Source organism: Archocentrus centrarchus, chromosome 16 (assembly GCF_007364275.1).
Source record: "Archocentrus centrarchus isolate MPI-CPG fArcCen1 chromosome 16, fArcCen1, whole genome shotgun sequence".
NCBI lineage: Eukaryota > Metazoa > Chordata > Actinopteri > Cichliformes > Cichlidae > Archocentrus > Archocentrus centrarchus.
Genome location: NC_044361.1, coordinates 21,856,120 through 21,870,552, shown reverse-complemented (window position 1 = coordinate 21,870,552; position 14,433 = coordinate 21,856,120). Strand labels below are relative to the sequence as shown.

The 14,433-nt window shown below is 39.2% G+C and overlaps 1 protein-coding gene across 2 annotated transcripts; it reads left to right on the top strand.

Moving 5' to 3' along the window:
* Window positions 1–148: 148 nt before the first annotated feature.
* tax1bp1b (Tax1 (human T-cell leukemia virus type I) binding protein 1b) lies at window positions 149–14,233 on the top strand. 2 transcript variants are annotated; one of them, XM_030750871.1, is made up of 18 exons: window positions 149–268; window positions 2,124–2,317; window positions 5,651–5,753; window positions 6,209–6,399; window positions 6,587–6,745; window positions 7,532–7,680; window positions 7,812–7,902; window positions 8,342–8,527; window positions 8,727–8,978; window positions 9,672–9,842; window positions 10,308–10,380; window positions 10,474–10,592; window positions 11,057–11,182; window positions 11,705–11,791; window positions 12,612–12,810; window positions 12,904–12,980; window positions 13,172–13,257; window positions 13,491–14,233. In XM_030750871.1, the coding sequence occupies exons 2-18, from the start codon at window positions 2,141–2,143 to the stop codon at window positions 13,687–13,689; spliced, it is 2,445 nt and encodes an 814-aa protein (XP_030606731.1). In that variant the 5' UTR covers window positions 149–268; window positions 2,124–2,140; the 3' UTR covers window positions 13,690–14,233. The 2 variants fall into 2 exon arrangements, with proteins under 2 accessions (XP_030606731.1, XP_030606730.1); XM_030750870.1 differs by having other exon boundaries at window positions 12,904–13,055.
* The last annotated feature ends 200 nt before the right edge of the window (window positions 14,234–14,433 follow it).

Here is a 14,433-nt window from a genome sequence, read left to right as displayed (position 1 = left end):
ATATTTTATGTTGATCTTGGTATGTAAAATCTATACTAACCAAAGTAGTGTCATCTGATTTATACGCCACTACAACGTTGCCATGGTTTCATTGTTTGCAACAGAGTTTTTAATTACAATGTAACAGTTCGTCCTCTTAGAGCCATTCCGGAAATGACGTAATGTTGTTGTTATTCCAGGAAGGGGGTACGGGGAAAGCACTGAACTGCGTCAACAATTGTTTCTGTGATACATTGGGATTTCGGCTGCTGTTCAACATGACAACCAGGTATGTTCAGGGTTTATTTTATAATTCAGATTAAGAATATGATTGTTGATATTTCCATCTGACCGGGGTGTGTTTTCAGAGGCTTCCTCGCGACACACAACCGCGAGCGGTATGCGTTAGCTTTAACCTTGTCCTCCATAGCTCTAGTCTCTACGCTGGTGTGTTGTTTTTAATCTGACGTTTTGTATCAAGACAGTTAAGGTGAATATTATCACCTTAACTCTTTATTAAGTAGTTAACCGTTTCAAATAAACGTCTTTTGTTTTGTGGTTATTCTTTTCTCAAGAAGTATGCGGCTAGCATTAGCTAGTTAGCTATGTAGCTAACTTAGCCAGATGTGCTCACTATTTTCATGTTAGGCCTCACGACGATTTCAGCCGTTCCCGTTTACATTTGCCATTTTTTATTTACTGTTATACTTAAGATCGATAACTTTTTTGATTGCTGGTGATGACAGGTGTGTTGGTTCAGTTTCCGATCATCAGCCGGGAAATGTTTTGACTCAAAGGGGTAATTACGTCGAACAAAATCATCTCGGCTGAGGCCCAGATGGAAAATCCCCCACTGTAGCGTTACTCACATGGCCGTATTTTTAATGTTGTTTAACTTGGTGACCAGCAGGCCAAGACGCGCCCTTCTTTGCTGTCGTCTAATTTGCCGTTTGAGTTGGCATTAACGTTAGTAAGAGGCACAGTTAAAATTTATTATAAGTCCTCGCGTACTGGAAGTAATCATGCCAAAGAGTAACTCATATATCAATTAATATAATATATTTAATATATAAATGTGGTTAAGTATAAAAGTAAAACTAGGTCATAAAGGCTTACGAAGTAGATTCACAGTTACTTTAAACTCTCCAGGATTGTTTGCAATTAAAAATAAATGGTTTATTTTGATTGTATAATGTATTATAAATGTCGGATTGGAAATGAGTTTTAACTGCAGGTAAAGTGAACATAAACATTTAAAGTAAAAGTCTACTGGGTAGTAGAGCTGGTATTATTTTGGACAGCTGTTTAACTTTTGCATTTGAGAAAATAAACTTGCCTACATCTCAAGGGCACTGTCGTATTTTATTAATCTTTTGCTTGCCTGTCTTTGCTATCAGAGTAACTGTGTTTCAGCTTTCAAAATTCACTGCGTCAGCAGTTTACCTTTTTAGATTAAAATCTTGAGATCAACTGAAATGCATAATCAGCTTAAGACACACTCCAGGGACTTTAAAGCAGACCTGAACTGTGTATGTAGGTATAGTGTGGTTTTTTGTTGCATTTTTTGCCCAATGTGAGCTGGAACTAAAATGTCATGACTTGAACATAAATTTGATTGTCTTGAACCGTGGCTTAGTTTCCCACTGACAAGCTTGCCGGTCATTTGAGGACAAATTCTTGATGACAGAGTTGATTTTTTTTTTTTTTTTTTTTTTTTTTTAAAGACTTAACACTTCAGCAATGACTTTCCAGTACTCTGGTTTTATGGAAATGTGGAAAGAGGGAAGCATGTTGCATGTTAAAATCAAACACTGAAATGTCCAACCAATGTGTGATGTGCCTTAGAGGCTTATTGAGAAACTTCAGCAGATAATAGTGACTGTATTTGCTGTCTAAAGCTGATTGTGGTTTGCCTGATTGTTAAACTGGTTAGAACTAGCATTGTACTGGAGCCTAATTTATATTTTAATATAAACTAGACAGTTTAAGGAATTAATTACATTCTATAATAATAATAATTAAGAATTCTAATGATTAAACCTTTGTTGAATTGGACTGATTTGCCTTTTCACTACTTCAGTCAGTTGTGATACTTGTTTCTGTGGATATTTCATATATTTTATTGTTTGTCTCTTCCTTTATAGCTGTTGCTGAGTGATTTATGGCACTGTTCCTGGACAGGACATTGTTAAGCAACAACATGGACACGTCGAATTTTGCCCACGTTATCTTCCAGAATGTGGGGAAGAGTTACCTGCCCCATGCTGCATTGGAGTGTCACTATACCCTGACGCAGTTCATCAAACCACATCCAAAGGACTGGGTTGGCATATTCAAGGTGAATGAGCATAATAATAAAGCACAATATATAAGATTATTATCATGAATTCATGACTGTAGTTACAGAAGTAGTCCAGTGTATATTTTTATAACTAGAGCACTTTGTATGATGCAGTGGAAGGTCAGTCTTAAATATACTGTCTGATAACTTAATTTGTGCTATGAACAGCCTGCAGCCTACATCTAGGCTGTCCGTGATACAAACTCTTATATCTGTGGGGAAAAAAAAGAGAAGAGATATTTCGAGTTTATCCACTTGAAGCTTGGCAGAGGAAGTGGAGCATTTTGACCCCACCACAAGCTTGGGTGTCCCACATGGATCTTGTTATAGAAGTGCATTAAATCCAACACAGTGGCAGTGCCTTACTTTAGCCTCATCTGTATTGAATCGTGGCCCCAGGCTTATTTTTAAGACCAGCATGCTTTTTATCTACTGAAGATGAGATGGAAGCTGAGATTAAACACATCACAGTAAAGAACTCAGCCTTATGGCGCTCTCTGATTGTGCTTCTTGTCTTCTGCTGATGGAATTAAAGAATGGATAAATAATAAATGAAAGACAAATCCGCTGCCGGGTAAATTAATTGTAACTGCATATTTCTTCAGTTATTACAGCAGAAGCATATACAAAAGGACCGAGTTGATAAAAGATACTGTAACAGTTTACTCTATACACAGTTGTGTGTTAAGGTTTAAAACATTTGCAAACAATCTCTTGAAATAGTAAAGTGTGTATTTTATAATTTCATCATTTAGATAAAGAATGTGTTACTTTTCTTTCACAAGTTGGACAGGTTTTAATTTAAAAATATTCCAATGCCAACTACAGTCTCAATTATTTATAGTTAATTGCAGGATTGTCTTATAGGATTAAACTAGACTGTCTGTGACTCATAAACTGAGAGATCTTTTGATCATCTTGAGGCAGCAACAAGTGTGTTACTGGCATTTACTCATATGATTTAGTGGAAAGGAAAAGATAAGTGAAATCAAAGCACACATTCTACAACTAAGTACATGCATTTGCTCTGATGTCAAGCTGTAGTTCAAGTAATCCAGCCAAAATAAGTTGCTGCATTTCTGCTAAACATAATAGATTTCAGTTGTTCTTCTCTTGGTAATATTGATTCAAGGCCTTATATTTACTCTCCTTGTTATGTCAACTATTCATTTATGTACTTTTCATTACCCATGATATTAGTGTGGGTTTTGATTTGGTGTATACAGAGAAATTTTTCTCTAGCCTCACTGACAAAATTAGGTAATGTTTTGTTATTGAAGCTGGATCAGATATTATCTGGAGGCTGTTTATATATTGAATTAGGTACTTCATTGTGATGCCTCATCACATTATGTTTAGCCAGAGGGAAGGTACCAACTGGCAAGTATAAATCTTAAAATAAAATTACAAATTTCTTGAGCTTCCAAACGTCAGAGCTTCAGCACAAAAAGGCTGAGTGCAGGATTATAAATCATGTAAATCATCCTGACAGCGTTGACAGATGCAATGTTTGGTGCCAAGCTCTATCATTTACTTGGATAGGCTTGGCACACATTTCTGTGAGCTCCAAAAAGTAGTTTTAGCTGCTTTTGGCACAAACTCATTCAGAGTATATTCTTCCTTAAATTGGAGAGCCACCGCTTTTTTCAGGCCTTACATCAGTGCAGTATGCTTTTAAATTCAGTGCGTGTTCTAGATATGTTTACTTAAGTGCTGTACAGTAGGTATGGCTGAAAAACACTTAGTAACCGAGATTATGATTAATTGTGAGTAAACAGAAGAGCACACCCACCTGAAAACAGTTTTAATTAAGAATTACACAAGGTAATTATGCTCTTGACGGCAAATGGATTAAAGAAAGGTTTGTTTTGTTCCATACAAGCTGCTGTGAGCTGCGTTCAGCTTTATGAAGGAATGTTGTTGAGGCAGGTTATCAGTGCTAGCCCAGGAGAAAGCAAACCCAACATTATAATTAACCTGTCTGACCACAACCTGTCTTTGTGATTCATGAATAACTTTTATATAGGCTGATTGGCACTTAGATACTACAATACTTCCTACAGAGATATTGCCACTGCCTTCTGTCAGCATTCTTGCTGAAATATAGGTTTGCTGGAGTGCTGATGGAAAAGCGTGTTAAATCTGAAGTGCTTGTTGCATGTGTAGACTTTCAGATTTCTTTGATGTTTTGGAACGTTTACACTTACAATGTTACCTGTGTTACTGCCTTAGTCACTGATCTAAAACCTATTTTTTGGTGTTATGGTAGCCCGACAGTGTTTCTGTCTTTTGTCGAATATCTCTGAGAAAAGAGAACTTAGAACATTGCAAAGCCGTCTGTTGCAAGCTCCTCTCAGTTTCACCCACCACCACCTCTGCAGCTCTAATGAGTGGACTGGTGAGGGCTAGCCTTCAGTAATGACACCCACTAACTAGGTGCATGTTTTAATTGCTTCCTGTTCTTTACTGCTGGAGGCTGGAACTGCACTGGTAACAATTGGGGGTTTTGGAGCACCAGGGCCTTCTATCTCTGGCTCTGATGAACACTCACAGTATTGTGGCTGTAGGCTGTTTGCACACAGGTGAGAAAATAAACTGCCCAGACGTGGAAAAAAAAAGGCTTCCTACACCAAAAGCTGTGCCTGTTGCAACTATCTAGAAATGCTATGTATCTGCAGTGTGATGTGCTTGCATGAAGAGCAGAGTTTTGAAAGTCACACCGCAACATAACCAACTTAGTGGCAAAGGCTGGTGTAATAGGGTTTTACAGGGCTTGTTGTAGATGCATGCTCGCGCCTGTGAGTGCACACTGAAAACCAGCAAGCTCAATGTGACACTGATTTTGTTTGACAGTTTTATGGCACCAGTCTGAAGTTATGGATGTATTTTCTGCACTTCCCCCTCATCAGCCATCAGTTAACAACACATAAAATACGTATAATTAAATTTTGGTTTTCATTTTCAAGTTGCCTATGTATAAAATTTTCACCTATTTCCTTCTTCCTGTTAGAAGTGAATTGTAGCTACATTTCCACAGTTGGGCTTGTACATGATAAGGGCCAGACCACATGCATATGGTTACCAGGAGTGGTTTCCAGATGATAACTTTTGTAAATGAAAAAGAAAATATCACAGGAGGCATGCCCTTACACTATCATCTGAAGATAGATTTAAGGCCCCCTGATTACTGTAATAAACCAGTTTGGGATATTTTGGAAGTGACACTGTGTGGATTCTGGAAAGTTCCCCTGTTAATCCATCCATTGTTATTATCCTGTACTGATGTGGTGAGAGTGTCTTGTTGAATGAATTCCCCGCAATGTCTCACAGGTTGGTTGGAGCACAGCGAGGGACTATTACACATTCTTGTGGTCGCCTCTCCCTGAGAACTACGTGGAAGGCACTGCAGTGAACAGAACAGTGGTCTTTCAGGGTAAGATCATACATACTTTTCTATAACTTTGACACCTTTTTATAACTGAATATCAGAGTGTTGGTCAGAGGATTGTTAAGTGTGTAATTCTGGATAGGATGGATAGGGGAGATTGAGAAACTTTCCCCAGACATCTCTGTTCTAGTGTTAATGACATTTGAGTTAATGTTCTGTTTTTGTCTTTTATACCACTCTTCATAAACTGACACAAAGTAAATGATTTGCCAGACCAGAACTTAACACTTACGTAGTATATGCTCTCTAGATCACGTAACATAAAACTTAACTGTAGCACAGCAGTTTTTGCACTTTTTTTTTTTATTGTAACTTTGGGTTAAGTGTTCAGGTAAAGATTTGCTAATGACTGAGATATGTTTAGAGTTGTGGAAAAATATGTTTTGTGTTGCTTTGTTGTCTCACATTGAAGTCGCTGACTGAGTGATTTACTTCTCCAGGGTATTATGTTCCCAATGACGATGGCGAGTTCTACCAGTTTTGTTATGTGACCCACAAAGGGGAGATCCGGGGAGCCAGCACACCATTTCAGTTTCGTGCCAGCAGCCCCACAGAGGATGAGCTGCTGACTGTGGAGGATGAATGCAACTCTGACATCCTGGTGGTCACCACAAAGGCTGGCATTCTTGAGGTACAGTGTGCCTAAGCAGCATTTTTCATGGGTTTTATTTTGCTTTCACATCCACAACTACTGATCGAATCTCAATTTTTTAGCTCATTGTAAAAATCGTACAGTTGAAAATTATGCTTTCAGTATTGTGTTACCGGTAAATCAAGCCTTCAAACATGCTCAACAATGTTTCTATTTTTCTTTGCAGCAAAAGGTGGAAGAAGTCCAGCGAGAGAAAGATGAGCTGCTTAAAAACATGGCCCTCCTGCAGCAGGAGAAGGAGCAACTGGAAGCAGAGAAAGAGAGCTTGCAGAAGGAGTGTGAGCAGGAGAAGGAGAACTGTGCTCAGCTGAGAAGAGAGAACCAAGTAAGCTGAGAAATGCAGTGTGAAGGGAAAACATATTTGCTGTTCTAAAACTTGGAAATAAAACAAAATGCCTTCATCAGCCCATGTTATATATTGTAGATGTGCTTAAAAATAACAGCACATATATTGATTGGGATTATTAATGCTCTAGTTCTGCGTGGACCTCATTACATTTGGCCCAGCAGTCTCTTAGCACCCCCTAGTGAAGGAGTCCTAACATGCAGATGTCTCCAAACTCGTGATGCACTGAAAAAATAAATCACACGCTGACGGAAATGAACGTCTGTATTATCAAAGTTGTAATTCTGCTTTTTATAGTACAACATTAAGTCTTAAAAGCATTGTCAGTAATAATCCACTTTGCCATTTTCTGCCATAAATCTGACGGTTTTAAAACGGCTTTCAGATGAAAACATGATTACAGATTTTGTGGCTGTTAATTTTATGACTAGACTTTTATATGATTTTTTTATGGTGTGTGAATATAAAGATTCCAAAATTCTGCCTATAAACAAATTGTAAAAAAAAAAGAAAAAAAATCATTTCATTTTTTCTTAAACATTTAAAACTCTGTATCAAGCCATAATGTTCATTTTGATTTAGACTTGCATTTCGAAGATAATAAAATTTTAATGTTTTGCACACATTTCCCCAAGCTTTGAGTCAGAGATGGAAAGTTGTATACTAGGAAGCTATTTACTACAAGAAGTATTTGTATTTATTTTATGTGATTTTACTTCAGCTGAACTTTTTCTTCATTAATTTATGTGGTCTTCTGTCTCCCAGGAAGTGCAGCATTCTTCCCAGGCCCTGCTAGAAGAGAAAGAGGAAGTCAAGAGGAGACTGGAGGAGGCCACAGCCAGAATCATACAGTTGGAGGAAGATCTGATTGGAGTCACGCAGAAGGGCCTGCAAAAGGAAACAGAGCTAGACAGGTGAATTCTCAATGAAAGGGCTGTTCAGATTCACTAGATTTTCCTCTTTCTTTGGTTACATGCACAGAGAATTATATTGCAAATATTTACACTGTTTTGTCATACGTTGTTTTTATTACTGTTTTCTCCAGCCTTAAGGATAGAGTGAAGAAACTTACAGCAGAGAAGGAGGCTTTTGAATCTCATCTTAAGAATGAAAAAGATGAGAAGGAACTCTACAAGGTAGTGGTTTTTGTTTTTTTTTAATATCTTGCACATATTTCCTCAACATTTACAATCTAATCCTTTAAATAAGGATAAAATGTGTGAATTTCTTGTTTTTTTTGCCCACCACTGCCCAGTACTTTAATGTAAACAGGGCATGCCTTGTTCTGTTTTCTGGTGCAACTGGTGTTTCTGTGTCTTTGTTGTGGTGGTTTCTGCACAGGAACTGGGAGTGCCACATACTGTAGTGCCTCCACAGAAAACCTCTACCTAATTTAACTTGCACCATCATGCTGCATCTGTTGCAAAAGGACAACTTTATGGGCCTATCTCAATCTCTGTTTTGTAATTGAGGTCATGCAACATTGATTTTAATATGGTCTTTGATTGTGATTGGTGCTGTTTGTTTGTGTTTTATAACTTCTTTTGTGTGTGTCTGTGTGTGTGTGTGTGCCAGATTCACCTGAAAAACCGGGAGCTGGAGAACACTAAGTTGAGCGCGGAGCTGCAGATGTTGAAGTCTGTCGATGTAAACAAGGAAAACACCATTGCCCAGTTTAAAGAGGAGGTGGGGCGCCTCCAGGCTTGCCTCACTGAGAAGGACAAACAGTACAAAGAGATCCTGGCCAAAGTTTCCACCTTGGTAAAAAAAAACAAAAACACAAATATTTTATTTTGAAGTCAACTCAGTAGATGATAAACAGTATTTAACTTATTATTATATCATTTGAAAATCTGAAAATTAACTTTAGAAAGAATAGGAAGAACAGCAATGATATTTAATAACTTTTCTTTAATGAGAAATGAGAACACGTCACCTAAAATGTGTTTACTTCTCGCAGGGAGATGTCAAAGCCCTGAAGGAGCAGCTGCGGCAGAAGGAGGAGCAGCTCCAGGCCAACCAGCAGCAGTCCTCCTTGCTGGCTGCTGAGCTGAGGGACGCCTCTAGCGCACGCGATCGTACCATGTCTGAACTGTACCGCATTAAACTCGAGGCTGACAACCTCCACCAGGCCAAGGCTGAAGCTCAGGCCCAGTGCGTCCGCCTGGAGTGCCTGGTGGAGCAGATGAAGGCAGAGGCCAAGCAGGAAGCAGTAAGAATGAAAATCAAGTAGCCTGGCAGCCTTTTGTGCTTGTGACCAAGATTAGTAATGAGCAAGTAGCTGAAGAACAACTGAATTTAAAATCTTATTCTAAATATATATTGATGCTTGGCAACATGTAAAAATCACACATTAAATAATAAATATGCAAAAGTAAAACATTATTCAAAATTATTAATCAGCTTTCATCAAACATTGAAGTCAGAGGCATGTGTTGTTTCTGTTTGTGTCATATATTTAGGTGAAATATTTAGATCATAATAGCATTTATAATTTCTTCACCACAAAGAAATAAAAGATAAGTCATTGTGTATATAATTGTCCAGCTGTGTTGTAGGTATGCTGTTTGCTTCAGCACTGTGTGAGAAAGCTAATGGGATGAAAATAATGGAAACAGAAAATGTTTCTCCCACACAGTTTTTTTTGTTTGTTTGTTGTTTTTAACTGCTTCTACATTTAAAGGAGACTGCAATTTTTCCCATAGTTGTTGTTTTTTTTTTTTTTTTTTTTTATTGCCTGTCAGTCTCATGCTAAAGAATCATTTAATAGCACTGCTTTAATATAAACCGTGATAGTGATTATAGATAATGACTCCCAGGACTTTTATTTTCTTTCTCTCTCCACTGTCACAGTGGTCTTTGCATTTGGCTGGAGAGCTGATCTCTTAATGTTTTACATTAACAGGCCAAAGCAGAGGAAGAAACTGCTGCAGACCCAGCTGTTGTAGCAGAGTTACAGAGAGAGGTGGAGGACCTAAAGCTGCGGCTGCACATGGCTGCAGAACACTACAAGGAAAAATATAAGGAATGTCAGCGACTGCAAAAACAAGTGCTGAAACTCTCTGAACAGCAAGGGGTAGGTCCCGACAGATACCAGCCAACATACTGGATTCATGTCCCAACACGTGAAAGAACAGCGTTTGCATTCGTAGTTGTGTAACGCTGTGCCTGCCTCACCTGTACTGGTAAATGCTCTCGGTCATTTTGCCAGTTTGGACTGGCGAGAAGTGCAAAAACAAGTTAGCTTAAAAGTTAAAAATGAAAATGAACAAATTAATTTTCGTCAAAATTCAATCTACTTGTATAACATATTCATAAAGGCTCATTTTAATTTATCCATAAGTACAACACAAATTACAATTACACCATGACAAAAATTTGTATCACGTTGTAATTGTTCCCCCTTTGTGTTTTTAATTTTTGATTCAAGAGTGAAACTAGCTCATTCCTGTGTTAATTCACAGTGCTAAAGTTGTGTTGTTTATGTCTTGCTGCATTATTTGTTGTTGTTGATTCCTCACCACATTTTTCCTGTCTTTAGGACCTGAAGAGAAGCTCTGCCCAAGAGATGACAACAGTTCCTCCATCGGGGAGTCCAGACACATCTGTGCCAGGTACACATGTGTAATTATGTCTAAAAATTGTCTTTAGAAACTATCAACTATCAGTGTTTAACAATGGACAAACTAATAAAAATAACTCTATAGGAAGTCCAGGTTCTGCTGATCCGATGTTGGAAGCGATCATCCAGGAGAAGCTGAAAGGCATCAGCAGAGAGGCGTCTGACAGGAATGATAAATACAGAAAATGCAAGCAGATGCTGCTGGTAAGGTGTGTGTGTGTGTGTGTGTGTGTGTGTGTGTGTTTTAAAATTCTGTTGCTGTATTTTGTCCTCCAATAAGATGTTCAGTCATGTGAAAGACCTCTGTAGTTGAAACTTATGATTCAACAATTCATTGTCATTTGCATCACATTCCCATCCAGCAGAATGAGATTCTGTCCTCAGGTCTCAGTGTTGCCCTTGTAATAGTTATGAAGTTTTTCAAGTATATAAAAAAAAATAAGTATAAATATAAAGTAACAGTAATATAAAAATATAAACATGCATGCATATATACACAAACTGATAAATTGTGATCTGAGTAAAAGATCACACACTGAAATATGAGCAAAAAGTTTCAGTGTGCAGATTAATCTTCTATTAACTTAACTGTGATATGTGGTGAGCAGTGTTTTTTCTCCTCTATGTATATTACGGTGTGCTGAAAACTGAATCGTGTTGCTCTTTAGGAGGAGAAGGAGCGTAGCTGCATGTTTGCTGATGAGCTGGCCAAGATGGAAGTGAAATTTAAAGAGCAACTGAAGACCAACGAGAACCTGAAGCTGCAGCTGGCAGCAGAAGAAGATCGTTATAAGGTTAGTGTAGCCAGAGTACAGACACTTAGCACAGCCTAAACTGTCAGCTGCCAGTGCTCTCCTTCACAGCAGATCTGTTTTGGACTCTTGTGTGTTTTTACCGCTGTGTATGGCTGGTGAAGCTCAAGGATCAAGCCTTTGATGCTATCTCTCCCCTTGAACACAGTCACTTTGACAGTGTTGTTTATGAGCTGGACTATCTGCGAGACGACATTTTACTGCTGTTTATGTCAGGCTCTGGAGACACGCAAAGCTCGGCTCAGAGGAGTCATCTCTAGTTGCCTGGCTAATGCTGTGCTTGGCTCAGGTCAGGCGGATATTTGCTTAGTGTCTCGCAGGAATTCAAACAGGTTGTTTTGCTCTGAGCAGGATTGTGCATAAATCAGTCCTCAGCAAAGAGGAGCCTTTTATGGCTGTGATCAATTAATGTCACGCACGACGGGCTGACTGTATTTCACTCACACATTTTTCAATCAGCAGTTTTATTCATTCTTCTGTTTTTGTGCCCTTTGTTTTCTTCAGAGCCAGGTAGCTGAGAAGGGACGGGAGCTGAAGGAGCTTAAGGACACACTTGCGCTTGTTATGAAGGAGAAGGAAAAACTGGAGGGGGTTAGTGACAGCTTTCATTTTCTCTTTTATAGACTTCTTCCACTCTAAAAATTCCCTGAAATGTGCCATTCCCCTGCCATTTTCCCTCTCACAATCTGGTCTGTGTTTAATATGCCTCTAATTGTAGATGCAAAGTAAATGACTTCTTATTTTCCATTCCATTACTTTAGGCCGCAGTAAGGTCCTCACTGACCTAAAATATTGCTTTGAGGTAATGCTGTTATAGCTAAGAGGAGTAGAATGACCCAATTTGAGGTTTAGACTGTAAATTAACTTGGCGTCTCTTACTAACATAAAAACACAGAATCCCATTCCCTTTGAAAATGAGAAAATTCTTTTTAATGAAGGTGTTAATTAAACTGGTTGTGTGAGCACAACAAAAGCAAACATTTACAGGGCTGCTTTGGGATGGGATGGCTTTGCCTCTTTAGCTTGAGCGCCACACTGAGATAAAATCATATATGGGGCAGCCATGGCCTAAAGGTTAGAAAAGCAGCTTTTCTGTCTGGAAGGCTGCCGGTTTCATGCCGAGACCAGCGGGATGGAATCCGAGTGGAACAAGTGAAAAAGCAGTGCTTTAGGCACCAGTGGAGTTGCTCCATGATCAGCAGGTTGTACTGTGCTGTGAATGCAATCAGGCTTTTTTTCCTGAAAGAAAGATTACCTCTTAATGAAACTATGCTTGAAACAAACAAACAAATAAATAAATAAAGGCATAATTTAGAAAAAAGTATCCTCACAAAATATGTTAATGAGTTTTTTCAGTGGACTTTGCTTTTGTGAAAACCTGTTTAAATTCCACTGTTGTGTTGTTCCCCAGGAGCTCCAGAAGGGCAGCAGCAGGAAGGGAGATCAGGGGACCAGTGAGAAAACCAGTTTGGAGAACCTCCAGTCCAGCGTGCCTTTATTCCTGCAGTACCCTGTCCCTTATGCACAGGATACCCCTACCCCTCTGCTGGTTTCTCAGAGCCCCAGCAAGCTGCATTTTGGGAACCCATACTCCATCTCAGACTCAAAAGGTTTGTTTTCTTTTCAGAAGCGCTGACCAAAAATTGGCAGAAATGATTGACTTTTATTTACAGTAGCTATGTCTCTGAAAATCCTCCCTGTAGACGACATGGATGAGTTCTCAGATGACCAGCCGCTAAGGCTGCCCCCTGTGGGCCCACCGTCCTGGGACAGCAATGTGGTGTGTATCCAACCTACCCGCAACCACAGCCGGCCAGAGGGCCATGAGGAGTCAGAGGAGAAGCAAAACAATAATGTAATCCTCTCTCCCATGTGCAGTATGCAGTATTTCTGAGTTAGATCATGTGTTTTTGATTATTTTAAAGCCATTTTACATCTCTCTCTCTCTCTTTGTCTCTGTTGCTCTCTCAGGGTAATACCAGCGAACAGCCCACTGTAACTGAAGCTCACAGCACGTTTGTGAATGATGGACAAAATGCCTTCTGCTTTGATCCCAGGTAACACACCTTCAAATCGGCCAAACTCGCATGCACTAACGTGTGTAAAGACTTCTGCAGCACCCCCTCCCCCCTTTAGTTGTTACTAGATGAACAGCAGGCCACCCACATTGCATCAGACAGATGCTCTTTACTAGCCACGCTCCCGTTTTGCCCACATCTTTGCTTGACTACTTATTAATGTGAGTGTTTGCTCCATCTTTCTTTTTCTGTCATCCTCTTCCCATGTGCAGCATGGACATGAAACGATGTCCCCTCTGTGAGGTCATCTTCCCACCCAACTATGACCAGAGTAAGTTTGAGGAGCACGTGGAGAGCCACTGGAAAATCTGTCCCATGTGCAGCGAGCAGTTCCCGCTGGACTGCGACCAGAAAGTGTTTGAGAATCATGTGCTTACTCACTTCGACAGCCACCCGCTTAACTTCGACTAGACAAACCGAAAATCACCACATCTGGTCTGCCTACTTCCTGTCAACCACTCAAAACACCTTTTTCTTTGCATGTAATGGTGTGAAGATCCGCTTTTTAGGACTATACTGACTTTTGCTTTCTTACTTCACCTTAGAGAAATACTTGGAGCTGATTAACATTTAAAAATGACACGATTCAGTGATATGGCAGGGCTACAGAATCTGTTTTCACACCAATTTTTTTTAAGGTAGAAAGTTTCATTTAATTTGGATTTTAAGGATACTTCTGGGGGATAAGACTGTTGTACATACGCTGACTTTAAATTGACTTGGTTCCCACAGGTCTGTTAGACTACACAATGTAACGAATCAGGGAAAGAGATAAGTGTTTACCAAACTTAGGTTTCAAACATGCAGCCAAATGCTCACCCCCCCCCCTACACTGTCCAAGACATTTAAACAGTGTTTATAGAAAGCAACCTTGGTGCACTGTATGCAGTCAGCGAGAACTCTTCAGTGATTATATCCATACATGATTATACAGTATATGCTCAGATCATCTATTTTAGAATAATTAAAGCCAACAATATTGTGACAGCCTTGATAATTTGTGTATGTTTCTAGGTTTGATTTTTGTCAGGTTTCCTTTTGTTTGGGTTTTAATCATTTGTGTCTGAATCTTCATAAACTTTCATATCATCAGCTAACTGCTGCATGCCGAGCTTCTGTTAAACGTTATTCTTTTCTTTTCTTTTAAAATATTAA